Below are 18,512 nucleotides of genomic sequence, written 5' to 3' on the forward strand. Positions count from 1 at the left end.
GTTATTGGCTGCTTTTCCCCTCTCCATGGCTGAGCAGTAGCAGTTGGAGAAAAGCTGTTGGTATAATTAGGGTCAGCATCATTGCTTTGAGGATAGCTGAAGGATTTGGAAGGGAGTGTATTGCAAAGTATATTAGGGGATGGGTTTATCTCCTTTCCCTCCCTAAACTCTGATATCAAACATTCAATTTACCTTTCAATGCAATTACTAGTTGCTTTATTATACTCCTGCATATAGATCTGCTGATTGTAGGCTCCTTGGGACAGAGACTATATTTTTATGATGTGTTTATACAATGTCTAGCACAATGAGCCTGGGGCTTCTAGGTGCTACTATAATACAAATAAAATACACAGTATTGTAAGAAATCTGTTGCCACCTCTGCTGCTCCATTTGTCATTATGTTGCAAACCATAGCCACTCAGAACTTCAAGCAAAGGGTAGGGATCCTACTCTTCAAGAGCACACATTGCCACCAGTTGAGTCCACAGCAAAATTTTTTGGGAAGAAAACAAATATAGGCCAGACCATGAAATGAGAGCAGGATTAGAATGGGAAAGGAACTCAGGGAGGAAAAGCTGGTTGCTTTTGCCATTTGGCATTGGGGCCACACAAAAAAACAGGGGCGGCTGTAAAGACAGAGTTGGCTTGAATGTTATAACTATGCCATATGAGAAAGGGATATCTACTTTATGAGCTGTGCAAAATCTTTCATCAAGACTTGGTTGTGAAACTAGAATTTGGGGTTAATTGTTTTTACCAATTTATCTGAGCTTGGATTTCTCACAAACAGTTCAGAGCAATTATTGAGTCAGTGATTCAGTAACTGGAATTCATACATCCCAATGTCATATAGTCTTGTTTCTATTCCGTGATTGGATGACCTATACCTTATAATAAACATCTGCCTCAAACATTATTTATTCATTCATTCAACTAATCTTGACTGTGAAATTGAAATTAACTTTTTGAAAATGTTAGTATAAAAAAGTTTGGTTGCTAGGGAACAGCAAATAATAAAGAGGTAAGAGTAGATAGAATCAAAATCCAGTGAACTGTTTGCACTGTTTTTTTGTTTTGCTTTACCCTCTTTATTCAGATGTATCCATAAGAAATGTGGTGCATGGACTGTAGTGAATCTACCTTGACTCTCTATATGATTCATAGATCAGCATACTCTTTAATAGATATAAAAGTATTTTGCATTAAAATATGTGTGGTGCTTTAGATATTCCAGCAATCTGACTTCTGAATCCTAAAAAACCCTTCAGAAATGGGAAATTGAGCTTCTGGATTTTTTTGTTTTGCATTTTAACAAGTGCTGATTTTACATATTTTGAAAGATTCTTTTCTGAACTTCCTGGTTCATATGTAAGTATACTCTGTTGTATGGTATATAACTACATGATCACATTTAATATTCTGATGGTTTTATTAACAAGTATAATACATATTGTATACTGTATATAGTATGAGGACTGTACAGTACAAATTTATGTTCACAGTTTGACATGACAAAATGTCATTACTGAATTCCCATTGGACTACCAAAGTAGAAACAGTGAAAGTACATTAAACATTCACATCTTTAGTAAGAAAGATTACCAAAATGTTTCAGTATTTGCAAGTTATAGTAATGCATGCTAGAAACCTTTAATTACCCAGTCTTATTAGCTTATAAAATATATTACATTTTATTAAAAAAATTTCTGTATAGTTTATACAAGTATTAAAGTAAATGTAATATCCCTGCTACATTTGCAGGTAATGTTTTAAGAAATGCTAAGCAGAAAGATTATTTTGACCCTCTAACATTTAAAGTACATAAATAGCAGAAAAGTGCTAATATCTGTAAGACAATGAACATTTTTGTAACCCTCTTAATACATGTAAAATGTTTTTTGTTTTGTTTAAGAAACGATTTGCATTCATTTACAGTTTGCTAACCTTGACAGAGACAAAACACAGACAACATATTCAGACAAGCTTGTGGCGTTAGATCACTACAGAACTACAGTGTATATTTAAATAAAACCATATTACTGTCATACCTGTTTAACTCCGAAGGATTGTCTCGGAAATATGTAATCCATTTTAATGTTGAATGGTACATACAGGTACAATATCAGTATAATGGTATTCCAAGTTACATACTGTACAGTGCAATACTGCTAGTGCACAGGTTTTTCTTTTAAATACACAAAGCAAATCCTGCAGCAGAGTTGTGTGTGTGTCTTTAGACCCAGTCCTGCTTCCATTCAGGTCAACAAGAGGAGGAGTGAGCTCTCTAGACTGGAGCTGATACTTGTTTAGTATTTCCTTAGTTATATTTTTTTTTTTGGATGCACTCCCCAAACTAAAGTTAGAGTTAATGCCCCATTTAAAATGCAGATTCACATTTTAAACTAAAAAGATAAAATTTACTTTGTAATCACTTTTCTGACTTCCCAGAAGATATGACGCCACATATATAAAGTGAAAAATCCTATAACAAAACATTTACATGAAACTATCTTATTTAGTTACCAGTAATTAAGATTCTATTTAATGTTTAAATTTAAACCTGCTGTCAATGTCCTATATCATAAAGCATATGGCCAAGGGCATTTTATAATTATATTGCATCTTAACAGTATTTCTCCCTACAACTCATTATAAATATCGTTAACAGAGGCAAACAGGTTAACAGCTGATTTAATAGCCTACATGTCAGGGATTTAATGCTCTGCTGGAGTAACTTCATTAACTTCAGTGGAGTTATGCCAGAAGACCACGCAGCCCCAGATTATAGTGAGCAAAAGATGCAAACACTTAAAACTGTTTTATGGAAGACCAAAAAAAAAATAAAAAAAAAAAATTAGCAGCACAGGAAATTTAATGTCACAAAAAATACCAAATTTGATGTGAATAAATTAGTTAAAAATAGAAATGGAATTAGAATGTCTGACACCTGCCTTTCTTTATAGGATCCTATCTGCTTGTTTCCAGGTTTTAATTGAGTTGTTTTCATCCACAGCATGCCAAACACCTATCCTCCTGTGATATGTTTAAAAGTTCAAATTCAGGAATTGAGCCTGTAGCAGCTCATTGTGTGGAGCCCCTATTAAAGTCAATAGAGTTCTTCAGGTATGGAACAGCTAGCTGTAAATAACTACAGCTTAATTTTGATATCAATTTTGATTCTGTGATGTTACAGGCACTTGAAAAAAAAAATTGGTCTAGTCTACGCTAGTTCTCTTTCCAGGAAGTTTTTTCGTACGTGACAGAGCCACGTATCAACAGAAGGCTGAGAGAATTTACCTGGTAATTACATTTCTATCCAGTTACACAACTATAAATCTGGCATAGCTTCAATTCCAGGATTCCATAGGTTCCAGGAAAGTTACTCCAGACTTACAGTGGTGCAGGAGAGCAGAATGTGGCTCAGATCCCTTACACCAGCATTCACACAAAACTTCCAAGTGCTGGGAGATATGGTATGAAAATTCTCATTCCTCACTGTATGTTTTGACTGTGTAACACCACAGCACTGCAAAAGGGTAAGAGATTCCTTAGATCAGAGGCTCTCAACTTTTCTTTCTTTCTGAGGCCCCACCAACATGCTATAAAAACTCCACAGCCCACCTGTGGCACAACAACTAGTTTTCTGCATATAAAAGCCAGGGCCTGCATTAGGGGGTAGCAAGCAGGGCAATTGCCTGGGACCTTTGGCTTCAGCCCTGGGTGGTGGGGCTCAAGGCCTCTGCCTTCAGCCCCATGTGGTGGGGCTTCAGCTTTCTGACTTGGGCCCCAGCGAGTCTAATGCCCTGCTTGGTGGAACCCCTGAAACCTGCTCACGGCCCCCCAGGGGGCCCCAGGCCCCTGGTTGAGAACTGCTGCCTTAGATAAATGGATGTCCAGTTCCATACTTTAGTATATGTTAATTTTAGAGCAGGGGAAATATTTCATATTTTACGTCAGAAGCACCCTTTGCACTTTTCTGTACAATAAATGAAAATATCCCTAATTACTCTGACACTCAGCATTAAAGTTCAGATAGCTGTAAGGTATCATTTTATTCTTTACCCTCCCAAACATCTATACATTGGCCTATATTTATACTATTGGAGACGCGCACCTTCCTGCCAGTTTTGCTGACAGAGGGGAGCAGCTGTCGATGTCAGGTAAATGTGAACCACACTGCCAAGAGAGTAAACTGGCACAACTCTTGGATCTGCAGGATTTTCCAGGTGTCCACAGTGTTTAGGGTCATGAACACTTCCTGCGCCACCGGGTCTCAAATTCTTTCGCATAGAGGGCAGCATGCAGATATTTTCTTTTCCAGTGGGTTTTTCCACGAAGTGAAAATTTGACTGACATTCTCATATTGCAGGAACTACGCCTGATTTGCATAATGAACTGAACAAAAAACGTTGTGGTGCATAACAGTCTAGACAAATACATCTTGTTTCCATGCGGTGCCACAAAAGCAGCCAACTAATAAATGCAGGAACCTCCCTTTTAATGCAGTTAACATCTCCAAAGTTCTGGAACATATTTAGCACCAAACTTTAGGTTATTTATTTTATTTTGTTAACTGAAACTGGGAGTTGAACCTTTCTGACTCAATTTGTTAATACAACAAGCACATCCATGGGATCTCTTGGTCCACCTAGCATCAAGAAACCAACAGAGCCACAAATCAAATCACAGAGTCATTAAATGGCTTATCAAGCCTACTCTCGTCATTTGAGACATTTACACAACTCAATTTCTCACAGGAAGTGCTTCCTATTGGATGCCATTTAGCTTTTTGCCATCAAAAAAATCTTGTGAACTAAAATTTAAATACTGTAGTGTATCAAATTGGCACTCACTTCCATCAATGGTACAGGTTGGAGCATTCTGATATGACAATTGCTGCTTTTGAGGTACGATGAAGTTTTTAAAAGAACAGGAAACACAGGGGAGTGATTATCAAGGGATACATCTTTACCCCTGAAATGAGGTATGGTAGGTCTCTATGAATGTCATTTCATGTCATGTCATAGGAGTACCGTGTGTGTTCCATCTATATGGCTGCACACAAAACAGAGATAGTGTCACACAGGAATCACACACTTAAGGAATCTACCAAAGCATCATGCAATAAACACAAGCTCACGTACTGCAGTATAATACAAAAGATAGGTGACGTTGGTTTAGAGGCACAATCATATGTACACATCAATTTCTGCTGATGATTCTTCAAATAATATTATTAATTTAGCCCAAATCAGTTATCACTTAATTTTTCATGATGTAAAGAGAGTACTTTGCTTAGGTTAGCTATTACAGTGTCATTCACTGTCTTGGCAGAGGGGATTTCTACAGTGAGAAGTGTCTTTCTAAAAGTGTTGCTTTAAACACGCTGCTGTAACCAGCAATGTTGGAAAGTCCATTCATTGCACTGTTGAGCATAAAAGGAGAGCGTATCCTTTGCAGGGCTCATAAATAAAGTCTCTGGCAAGGACTGGATATTCAATAACATTTACTAGTTGATCAATATATGCTGGCTATATTATATGGCAAAACCAACAAAGTTGCTAGTTTACAAATTCCCTTATTCACAAAGGAATACATAACATATACTGTCTGCAGGAAGGGTTTGCTTAGCATCCCTCGGAAAAAAAAATGTTCACATTCTTTAGGTCTGACCCGTGGCAAGGACATAGCAGGGTTAGATAACATCTATTACTGACCATATGGAAGCTTTTAATTGTGTAAGATCAGAGATTCAGACCAGCTGAATTCAAATTAAAATGCACATGTAAAAAAGAAAGTGTGATGGGAGTTGAGGGACAAGAGACATTCAGACTAGCATATGGCGTTTCCTGTGGAGAGCAAGATGGTCCGAGCGTGAGAAACTACGGTCACAGTCCGGGCACTGGAAGGGTTTGATTCCGGTATGTTTACGGAAATGTCGTGTTAGTTCATCAGAACGAGCAAACTTCCACGTGCATCCCTCCCAGGTGCACTTGTATGGCTTTTCACCTGGGAAAGGGAACAGAAAATGAGGGATTTAAAGTGGGGAAAAAAGGGTGGGGCTTCTCCAGGGTGTTTCTGAATGTTAACACACAAACATGTGAACTGCTTTATACCATATGATTCATCCTCTCTCTCCCAGCTAATTCTCTTCTACTCACCCAAACTGACCTATCTAGCTAGCATAGTTTGCGAAGTTCTTGGTTTGCTTATGAATTTCTAAATGTGCATGAAGTGACTAGGTCAAGAAGGGTTGTGTGTTACATCTTGTTTGTATTGCTCTGTCAACACATCTCTTCCTTTCTTACCCCTACATGTTTGTACAGCATCTAACACTACAGGGTCCCAATTTGGTTGCAGTCGCTATGAGTTACAGTAATGTAAATAATGATGTTGTCATAAGAGGTATAGTTAAAGGTGGATCCGCTTAACTAATTTCCTTTCTATGAGCCTGATTCTCATTTCCACTAAGCTCCATTACATTGCTGGGAAGTAAATGGCCATAGTGTAACTAGGAATCAGGCCTTGTATCTTCTCTGAACAGGTCTTACTGTCACAAGCTTCCAGTGTATGTCCAAACAATGTGTCAAGGCATGCCTGGAACATGGTGATTGAGAATAGGTATGGGGACATCTTTATTTGAAAGGAGCTCTTAGAAAAGAGCATTCAGAAGGAACCTGACCAGTATTTAAGAGTGGCTGGATGCAATGCCGAAACCTTAACAGACACTTTACATTTGGCACCCAGTTCAGGCCTGTGTAAATGAGTGCTACTCCTATGGAATTCTCAAAGCCAAATGTAGCAGTGATGTAAGTTGTGAGGTAGTGCAGTGAATGGCATTTGGTGGGTGTGCAAATGAGTACCTTGCATGCCATGTGGGCAGAAGTGGGTATAGCAGAAAGAAAAGAAAAAAGCAACCGACATGAGCATATAAGAGATACTAGGAGGAGCTTACTTTGACTTACAGCCTCCTGCTAGCTGCTTTTCCTGCTCCATCCCCCTTCTACTCCATTGCCTGTAAGGGCATATTTAAGCTTGGAGTGAGGGGGGTTATTCCCAGCTCAAGGAGATATACACTAGCTCTGACTGACCTAGAGTGCTAAGAACAGATTGTTGCCGGAGCAGCACAGCAGGCAGGAGGGGATGCCTAGAGTACGTACCCAACTGAGACCACAGGCAGGCACGCGGGGTGGCTACACTGCTCATGTCATTGTGGCTACACTCTGTTTGCAGTGTGCTAGTTCAATCAGAGCTAGTGTGAATATTTCTCCTTGAGCTTTCACACCCCTAGCTCCAATTGTAGACATACCCCATGTTACACACATTTTAACATAAGAACGGCCATGCCGGGTCAGACCAAAGGTCCATCTAGCCCAGTATCCTGTCTTCCGACAGTGGCCAATGCCAGGTGCCCCAGAGGGAATGAACAGATAATCATCAAGTGATCCATTCCCTGTCGCTCATTTTGCAAACCCAAATGAATGTCAAACCTGTCTAGCCTGCCTGACTTCACCATTTATACCTGACATGTAACCTACCATTACCACTGAATTTTAATCTTGGGTTTCCATAGCCAACCCGGACTAAAGGGAAGATTTTACCACTACACAATGGGACTTCCTGGGACATGTGACTAGGACTCAGTGAGCTGGCAGAAGGAGATACGGTTAGATTGATTTACCCCTTCTTTCTTTAAAATGTTGTCTTGGTGGTCTGTACTTTAAACAGAACTCAGATAAATTTATGTTAGCCCATATATTTCCTTTAGTTTGAAAAAGCCTGAAGCACCTGTTAGATATCTAGAGCTGGTCTTCTGCAGAAACCAGAAGTCTGGCCTGGACTGATCCAGACCAATATGGATGAAAGGAAAGTGTACCAAGACTCATACCTGTATGCGTTCTTCTGTGAGCTTTTAGGTGGGAGCTTTTAGTATAGACCTTATTGCAACCTTCATAATCACATCTGTGTATTCTGCGTTTCCTTTGTGTGTCTGGAGATTCCACAGGTAAAGGTCTCTTTCCTGGCTGAACTATAACTGAAGGGTGATTCCTATGAAAGTGAAGATATAGGTTATGACTGATGAAAAGTATTTGACAAAGTAAACCTCATTCAGTGATCCACAATAAAGCCCCTTTATTCACTACCACTCTGTCTCTTGGCAGTGTGAACTACATTACATGTACGTAAAAGAATTTAAGACGACTTAGCAAATTTCATAGATTTTAGCAATAATATTTTGATTCTTTCCTCTTTTGAGTTCATTCACTTTGTGGCATGAGCAAAACCAAAGATATTCTTCTCAGCATGCTTGGATTTTAATTTATTTTTACTTATAAAGAAATGAAAGTCAGACTCTTGTTTCTCAGGCAAGTATGCTCAGGATTTCCAAACTCTCTCACTGAGTTTCCAGTTAACTTTCATTGCTTTTGTTTACATTTTTTATTCTTCCTTAGAAGTCAGCTAATTTGTTTTTAATTTAAAACAGCTTTTCCATATTATTAAAGACATCATATCTTTAGTCTTAAAGCAGAACTCAGAGTTTTTATTGTTCCAGCCACTCCTTTAGAGAGTAATTAAGAATTTCCTGTTTGGTGCTGGCAGAAGGGTGCGGCCTCCCTTTACGACTGACGTCAATTCCTAAAAGTAGAGTTTAGACTGCATGTCACACCCACAGGATGTCTGAAATTGGCACTCCACCTTCATAAACATGATTTTCTTGCCTTTAACCCCACAGGTACTATTCAGGTAAGACATATACATATTTATATATATTTATATTTATATATATATATATATATATATATATATACACACACACACACAATTATGTGTATATTGAATAAACACACCTTTCTAAGGATATTATCAGCTGCATATATAAAATCACTGGGACAGTCATGAACCTGCCTTCTATGCCAATGTTAGAGGAAGGAAAAGAGCAAAATATATATTTTTAAACAGATAGGCCTTTTAAATCACACAGCTTCACCGGACACATTTTTCAACTGATTAATGAATACATATTACAGAGTCTTATATATTTTCTAGCTTTTAAGTGAAACTTAATATGCCACTTTCCACAGCTCACATTGGCCAGGAACAGCAAACCGCAGCCACTGGGAGCTGGGGGCGGCCGTGCCTAAGGACAGTCAGTGTAAACAAACTGTCTCGCGGCCCGCCAGCAGATTACCCTGATGGGCCACATGCGGCCCGCAGGTTGCTCACCACAGCTATGAGTCCTGAGTCACTTGGTGACTTCTTTGTGAGCCTAAGGTGCCATGAGTAACTCAAAAAAGCATATCCAGCGATGGAAAGATTTGTTGTTCAACATCATATTAATTGTAGTTAAAATATTATGATGGGCTCACCAGATAATGCTGTTATACAGTCCTACATGTTCCTAGAATGTGAGCAAGATTTTAATCTTAGAAGAAATGTTCTATTATTGTTAGTTTTGTTATGCAGTAGTCCTTTGACAGATGTTGTGGCAGACAGAAGAGAGTAAATTCTCTGCTTTATTCTCTGTATTTGGAGGCAATTCCTTAGACACCAGCTTCTTGAGAAGTAGGCATTGGTGTGCAAGCTGACATTGGTGGAAGAGGAGGTTGCCTGCATGCAGTTTGTGATGGCCTTTGTTCCAGACTGGTATAGGTGTATAAATAAAGCAAGTTACACTTAGAGTACACGCAGACTCTCTTTTTCTTATTTCTCTTCCATTGGGAAGCCAACCTGCAATACTACAAAATTCTGCAAGTGATTTCCAGAGTGGGACACTGGTTTAAGAAATGAGACAATGGTATCCGAAGAAGGGCCAACATTATTAAATAACTGCTGAAATAAAAGATCATCTGTAATTCCATAAGGTCTTGTCTCTGCTTACACAAGCATATCTGAATTCATTTGAGCCTTGCGCATGTGGGTGTTTTTCTCAAACAGCTAACAATGTCTTCCAAAAATCATGTTATGACCGTTTATTTAAGCACGGCCTTGTCCCCACACCCACAGCCCACGTGATGAGGGTAGCATGAGTCAAACTTTGATTTCACACAAACAAGAAAACACAAAATTAAGGCTTCATATTACGTTTCATCCATGTCTGTGTATGGCAATAGTCTGAGAACAATACATGAACTTTGATTTAAAGGGAGAACTCGGATATTTCTTTAATTCCTACACAACAGATATTGACTTTGGGTTAAGATAGCTAGACTGTACAACCCACCAATGCTCGTTGTAAGACGTCAATAGCTTTTATATATTTTACATACAACCCCCCTCCCCTTTCAATATTTAGATAGCAAATTCAAGCACTCAAGAGTTAGAAAATGCCAGATTTATGGTTGCTTGTGCCACCTTCATTCAGTCCCCTTATATGTACATCCCATGCACTGAAAAGGCAAGGGTTCTGTAGAAAAATAGCATGTTATTATATAAATATAATAATGCACGTTCAGAAGCGGACCAAATTAAGGTTGCATGCGAAACTCAAAATCTGACTAACTTTCAAGTGCTTGATTTTGCGACTAAAATAATGTTAGTTTAGTGCAATATTTTGTATATGATGTCCTAGGGTTTTTTGAAAGGACAAAGTTAAAAACTATTATGCACAAATGACCTCCCTATCATGCATCAATAGTAGGATCTGAACCATGAGCCTTCAACACTACAGCTCAGATTGCAACCATTACAGGACTAACAACACTACATGGCAGTAGGAGAAGGCTGACATGCCAGAGTGGAGGAAGGGCTGCTGGTGCCCTATGCTGGGTCCAGGGGGTGATCCAGGGGAGTCCAGCCCAGCTCATTCTCTCTGCTCCACCCTAGACTACTAGATCCAGGGGTTTATTGCTTGGCGTTCTCTCCCTGCACCCCTGGGAGGTAGGGGACTCCTGTCCCATATGATGCTTCTGGTAGGGATGAGACTTTGGGGCCATGTGCCAGGCTGTCGAGGATGGAGGGATTCTTGGGGGAAGCCCAGCCCAGCTCTCCCCAACTACTGCTATAACTGATCTGGCATTCCCAGGCATTCCCAGCATAGTGTCGTCTGCTTTGGCAGAAGCATGGGCCAGGCTCTCTAGAACGTTCAGTGACTGTGGCGGCTGCCAGAATTTCCCTGAGGAAATGGTGATTTTTAACACTACAACTGAGGTAGATCTGAATGGAGTTACATGGGACAAAAACGGTATTTCTGTAGCCTGAGGAGTTTCTCCCTGGAAATATCAAAGGCCTGCTACCACCAGGACGTGTTGCTGCTTCTCTAAGAAAAGGTCACAAAAATTCACCCCATCCCCAATGTAACATTTTTCCAGGTTACCACAATTTAATAGCTGTTTAAATATGGGCCTGATTCTGCGAGACTATTACAGGAAGAACTACTATTGACTGTACTGGAAGCTCCATTTGTAGTGGTTTGCAGGACTGGGCCCTATATCACGTTAGGAACACATTATACAATTATAGAAGATCTATGCAGTTCACATGTACATAGCATTCATACTAACCATTACACTGCTGAGGCTGAAGGGAAGAGGGGGAAAAAACTAAGCACAAACTCCAATTCATTTACAGTCTGCAACCCTTATTTATGATATTTTACTACATGCTTCAAAGCACAGTAGCTTTCCCCTCAAAGAACTTTTGTTGCCCCCGTATATGGAACCCAATGTATAGCAGGCAGTATGCTTCATTGTTCAACTGAAGATAGATACTTTAGGACTAATTACTTACTCTTGCAACATTACTTGCTGAGGAGACAAGGAGGTCATCATTGGAGGAGACATTTGTTCAGGATAGAACTCGGTTCTTGGTGGTTCGATTCCTGGTTCTACTTTGATCGTTTTCTTTAATGTGGGCTTCTCATAAGATTCAATTACAGGCACTAGAGGAAAAAAAATCATATATATATATATATATATAAAAGAATCAAATATATAAAGAGTTATAAAGAGTTATGTGAGTTATTGATATCAATAGATTTATATGGGTATCAATAGAGCAGAATTTGATTGAGTAAAACTAGGGGAAAATATTCACACAGTAAAGTCTAGGTATTGTATGTTTTAGAAGAAAACAAAAGAATATTTGTCTCTCTTTTTCATTTCCCTTCAAAATATTCTGACTTACCCTAAAAAACTCAGGGATACACAGTTATTTTTCCAGATTTGACTAGCAAAAAAGGAGTAGTGGCACTAATTGTTTTGCTGGCCAGGGAAGAAAATGTGTCATGCCCCTTTTCCACAGCAACAGAGCAAAACAAAAAAACCAAACCACACCAAAGCAAACTAAAAAAACAGAACTCCTCCTCCCCTTATAGCCAGCTGAATGGAGTGGAGGAACACCTCCTCTCCTCCCCAAAATAAAAACAACCCCAAACCATTGAATGGCACAGCAGTACAGCAAGCCCCTGGAAGTTGGTGCCCAGGGCAACTGTGCTGCGTAAAAGAGCACTGGTCCCGCATAAAAGAGAAACGTAGCACAACAGCACCCACCTGGCATGCTACTTGGATTTTCCAACTCTTCTGCAAGAACAGTGGACACCATTATAGGTTGATGGAGATGTGGAGCATACATAAAAGGAACAGGCTGGACCACAAGTGGCTGTATAACTGGAAGTATTCCAGGGCTCCTAAGTCCAGGGCGTGAAAGAGCAGCCATTACTGGAGGGATTGTTAATGGCATGGAAAAAGGCTGAACTCCTGGGGGAGGTGGTGGGGTGAATTTTTTCATAGGAGGGCTGGGAGAGGACAAAGTTAATCCAGGTGAGGCTCTTCTATGTACAGTCTGAAATTTCAGAGGAGAAGGAGAACTTCCAGCTGAACATGGTGAGCTTCGTTTATTCACTGTAAGGTCAACTGGCTCCATTTGGATTCCATTAGCTAGTCCTTCTGGGGTTGGATAGAATTTATTGTGCAACATATTTGGGGTAGGATAAATGACACTGTATTTGTTTGGCTTCATTTGGTCCATGTAATTGGACTGGTATGACTGTGAGAGGGAAAAAAAAAAAAGAAGAAGATGAGAATTGATACAGAAGCCATAACAGGGGAAAAAATAAAAATCTAGTGCTAAGTTACTAATGACTGATCAAGTGAAGGAAAACAAAAAAGATGCAGACATGACATTTTCATGTACTCCTTTCTCTGAGAGAATGTACAAGATTTCTCACAGGGGAAATTATTTAATTCCTGATTCACTAATCATTTGGAAGCAATACACAATACATGATGAAACAGAGAAAATAACCAGACAACTCAAGACATATTCAAAGTGCTTTACAAACATTTATTAAGCTTCATGTCCATCCTTCATGGTAGGCACATTAGGTACTATCCCCATTTAGAGATGGATAAACTCAGGCACTATGAAGACTAAGCAAGACAGTGGTGAAGCTGGAAATAGAACCCAGGCATCCTAAATCCCCCGACTGTTCTAATAACTGGAAAACACTGTGCCTCAATCTTCATTAAAACAGAAATCTAAACACAACCCCCCCCTCCCAAACCAAAACGTATGCAACTGAGCTCTGCAAACAGTATCACAGACAGTAAATATGAAAAAGCAAATTGGGAAATGAGTACATTCTAAACCATTTTTTCAGTGTTTTTTTTTTGGAAGGGGGTTGGGGAGAATGCAGCTAACTTAGCTGTTTTAAACTTGGAAAACAGCTATCCGGAAGGGGGGGCCAAGTCTGATTATCTGAGGTGCTGAGTCAGAATTTCCTGTAAGTCAAGGAAAGCAAGTTGATGATGCTTATGCCCATTCAAGATTAGGCCCATAACTGACCCTTTCATACCTAAGCAATAACATTTTCCAGTAAAACACTGAGAATCACCATAGCATTGCATAATATGTATCACCACTGAGATACTCTACTGAACAGTTTCTCGTATTAAAAGTGTTTAAAACAATGTTATTTTTAATGAAGATAACTAGTTATATGAACTGATGAGATGTGCCAAAATATGAACTATACAAAGTGTAGACTATCCATTCTACTAATTTTTGATATCAGCAGTTTTATTAACTGAATTTCCACTTGTGGTTCTTGGATAAGTCAATCCTCGCTCTGTAGCTATGCTGTTTCCTGACAGGAATAAAACACAGTTTAGATTTTTGGAAGCACATTGGACCAGAAAGGGTGTGTGGTGTAAATTTTTAAAAATGGTAAGGATAGAGATAATTTATGAGCATAAAGCTAATGGACTCTAGTATACAATCACTCCCACAGTATTTTTAAATGCATTTTGTTAGGGCTAAAAATTCTAGCTAGGTCTTGCCTTGCTCTTACATCTGTATTCTCCTCCTCCTCCCAGGTATATTTTAACTGTTATTCATTTGAAGCTTAGCCAAAAACATTACTGTAAAATGTTTTGGAGTTATTGCCTTTGTTTTGATTATTGCAAGAAACAATTCTATGACACTTTAGAAAATGGGAAGTTCTTCTGCAGCACTCCTAAGATTGTAGGTAGATACAGCAACAAAGCTGAGTAGCTTATTCTGTACTCTATGCATACACATAACTAGCATTAACTTTTTAAAAAAAGTTACATACACATAGGTAAATTTGAAGAGAACTGCCACCTATGTGGTTGATAACAACATTTTTCATTTCTAGAACTTACTTAAAAGTATATAATGGATTAAATGTAAGAATCTTTGTAGCAATTATATTCAATTGATCTTAAAGGATTATTTTTCATATAAAATAGAACTTATGCTTATACCTATAGTAAATTAATAATTTAGCTAACATATTAGTATCTGTTTTTGATAATAAAGTTCACAGGAATTAATGTTTTAAATCTTAACTATTTTAGCATGTGTGCATCTCAGAGCAAGATATATACAGAACTCACAGAGCACTGTTAGATAAGGAAATAATTATATTTATTAGAATTCTGAGTGATCAAGGCCACAGACTACTGATGGAGTTTAATATTTAACAGTATTTAGCATCTGCTGAATCTGATTAAGGCGTGGATGTAGATAGAAATTCAAACACTTAATATGTAAGCTGTATTAAGTGCTTGTGTTAAAACTTATGTTATTGGCCTACAGTACAAAGTCCACTTGACTTCACTATGCTGTAGAAACATTTAGTGGTACAGCTAGACATCAGTGGAATCCTGGAAGAATTATCACAACATCACTATGTGTACATTAATTTTTTGAACTGCGTTCCAACATCAGTGAACAATAGTAGAATTCCTAGAATATTTTTCATTCAAGTAAAGTAATCTTATATTCAGCCAATATAAGGTCTTGAACCTACAGACATTTGTGAATGTGACTGCCTTCATACACAAGAGTAGGCCCATTGTGTCAGAGTCTGCAAAAGTTTCTGCAGAACTGGGGCCTAACAAGTCTTTCTGTTTTTAAAACCATGCTGTATTGAGAAGGCCTAGGAGGATTGTAACAGAGTACTGGAAAGGCAAAATGAAGAAAGACTATCCAATTAAAATCTTAGTTTAGAGGAGAGAATTTTTTCAGTAAAGTAGGAATCTGCAGAAGAATGAAACACCTTTGGGCTATAACCTAGTTCATTAAAACATTTTTCTTTCTTTCAAGACTCCAGGTCAAATGAAACACATTGGAAAAATGCCAATCTATTAAAACAGTAGTGCAGAAAAATACTGCAATGATTCTGAGCTGTTTGGGGAACTTCTTAGTATTAGTTTGGAAAAGTTAGAGCTTAAATTCAAAGTAATAAAGACTTCAAAAATTATCATGACGACAATTATATTTTTAAAACACTTGATTTGTTGGGGATTCAAACCTGCTCTTGAATTGCTTTGAATGAAAGGTTTTCATTGTTGTAACTAAACTGGCACATATTTGACTTAAGTCAGCTATTCTTTTGTGCCAGACTGGAGAGGTTGTCTCATTTTTCTAAGCTTTCCTTCACTCTGAGATTTTACTTGCCATGTTCCTATTTGAACTGCAGAAAACGTTAGTGATAAAAAAAAGTAGGAGACAATGTTTTTCCTTACAGAATTTTTTCCTACTTAGTTTTGTAATCTTAAAAAGTAAAAGAAGAAATGCTAGGTATAGAAAACCTTAGAAGTCAATGCAGGTATAAAGAAAACAGAAAAAAGTTTAACAAACTTCTCAGTTCAGATTATACATATAAAAATCATCCAAAACGTAGTCAACCATTTTCTACATTATATTAAGCACATAAAAAACTGAAACAAAAGGGCAGGCTATGACATTACAGATCAATGTAAAGTAAGAGTATTCTGTCAATCAAACAGACTCAAATAGCATATCTGAGCAGTAAAGAAGAATCTCTTACTACAAGAACTCCCAACAGTAATCAAGAGAAGTGGTCTGTGATCTTGCTCCCCACTAGGAGTGACTACCTGGCCTTCCAGAACCTCCAGTCACAGCAGCCAGTGTCCCTGAAGCCTGCAGTTTCAGGGGGTGAAGAAAGGTCTCCCATAAGAGATCTTTTCCTACTGGTAGATCCCATTCTTCTATGTAGGAACTCAGTTAACAGTGATGGTTTGTGTGAAAGATGTACCTAAAGATGGCTCCAAATCAGCAAACAACTTAATAACATGGTGAGCCTTCCACTGAAGCCAATAGCACTACTCACATGCTCAGAGTTAAGCATGGGGTTAAGATCTGTACTGAACTGAGGGTTGTTAAAGAATCCCACCATTGTCCTGTGACTGCAGAGGTGGTAATGGGCCACTATACCCTGATTGGTCCCTTACACTATCTGCTAACTATTTATACTAAAAAATGCGTTCCACCTTGCATTTAGCTGTGATACTGGGAGTACCTTTCTTAGACCTGAAGAAGAGCTCTGTGTGGCTGAAATCCTGTCTCTCTCACCAACAGAAGTTGGTCCAACAAAATATATTACCTCACCCACCTTGTCTCTCTAATGTCCTTGGACTGACACGGCTACAACAATACTGCATACCCATCAAACACACACCCCTTAACTTTACAGTGACAATATAAAAATGTTTTCTGTTTTGTAATGCTAAAAATAGAGGATCTCCTGCCAATATGCAAGGAACATTTTACAAGTAAGAGAATAACGCAAAATACCTCAGAATATAATTAACTCCAATTTAGAGTCAATTGTAGATTGCTGAAATACTACAGGATACTATATCACCACAGAAGATTAAATATTAATTGCTACATTTCATAAAAAAAGTTTGTGGTGAAACAACTCGACTACTTGACAGGCTTAGTTGTCCAGTTGAAGTCACATGAGAAGGGTGACCAGGATTTAACCTGAAATACTATATAATTTCCCCCAAAACATTTTTATTATTCATGCTTACAAGATGAGATTTATTTACAAGTGCACTAATTACAAAATACCTCAAGGTATCATGCAGCTAGGGCACTTTATCTTAAAAAGTTGCAAACCAAATAGTTTTGGAGACTGCTTTGGGACACAAAGGTTGTTCACTTCAATTCCAGAAGAAAGTAGGCACCGCAGAAAAAAAAGCAACTTGGCAAGTAAATTGTCACTGTCTTTGCCCAAGCATTTAACAAATGCTTGTAACAAATATTCACTTTATTTTAGGTGGAACTGAGATAACACTGTAACTAGATCTATTATATACCATCATTTAAATGTTTTCTTCATATAAGAAAATGTGCACAATAATTCAATGCCACTGAGCGTATGGGCCAATAGTAGGATGACAAAATACTTTGGGTGCGTGCTTTAACCATCTGAGAAGTGTAGCTAATTCTTTAAACCACATACCTTGAAACAAGCTTTGGTGTTAAAACTTTGTAATTTGTTTCCTTCCCCCACCCCAAACTTGTCATAATGTCATAAGCTAGTGGTGTTTTTGACATAATTTTGCATATACAATACATGGTGCATTCTGACATATTTTAATCTGGTTTTGCTATTAAAATAACTGATGATTTTTAATAGTTTCATTTTGTTTGATTTCTTACAATGCTATCAAAGCAGCAGATACAACACATATAAGGCCTGATTTTAAAGGCTCTGAGCACTATTGGCTCCCAGTGAAGTTAATGGAATGCTCATCTCCTCTGAGAATATGGACAATAGCTCTTCCGCTACCAATCCCATGGGAGATGGTTAAGAAAGTTAGCTTGCTTAGGCCTGGTCTACACTTAAAAATTAGATCAACCTAGCTACAGGGCTAGGCCCTGAGTGCAGTAGTTAAACTTGACCTAACCCCTGTTGTAGATATAGCTAGGTCAATGAAAGAATTCTTCCATCAATCTAGCTACTGTCTCTTGGAGAGGTGGATGAACTACATAGATGGAAAACCCTCTTCTGTTGATGTAGGAAGCATCTATGCTACAGCAACACAGCTGGAGGATAGACAGTCCCTTAGCCACTATGCTACTTTTCTTGCCATGCTCTCTTCACATTGAGATCCCCACGCTCTTTAAAGGGGGCTACAAGCCAGCTGTCTGTTAAGGCCATGTCTACACTTCAGCATAGTTATGGAACTGTAGCTATGCTGCTGTAACCCTGCAGTGTAGATGCAGACTAC

General features: G+C 38.5%; 1 protein-coding gene across 1 annotated transcript in view; it reads right to left on the reverse strand.

Moving 5' to 3' along the window:
• Positions 1–1,433: 1,433 nt before the first annotated feature.
• The window catches only part of KLF3 (KLF transcription factor 3), a 33,372-nt gene continuing 16,293 nt past the window's right edge, over positions 1,434–18,512 (reverse strand). The window contains exons 4-7 of the mRNA XM_084625846.1: positions 12,492–12,987; positions 11,731–11,881; positions 7,892–8,052; positions 1,434–6,012 (exon numbers count right to left, since the gene is read on the reverse strand). Coding sequence (XP_084481972.1) covers positions 5,831–6,012; positions 7,892–8,052; positions 11,731–11,881; positions 12,492–12,987 — 990 coding nt within the window. The 3' untranslated portion in view covers positions 1,434–5,830. The remainder of the gene's footprint in view (positions 6,013–7,891; positions 8,053–11,730; positions 11,882–12,491; positions 12,988–18,512) is intronic.

Source organism: Lepidochelys olivacea (assembly GCF_965140295.1).
Source record: "Lepidochelys olivacea isolate rLepOli2 genome assembly, chromosome: 4".
Taxonomy (NCBI): Eukaryota; Metazoa; Chordata; order Testudines; family Cheloniidae; genus Lepidochelys; species Lepidochelys olivacea.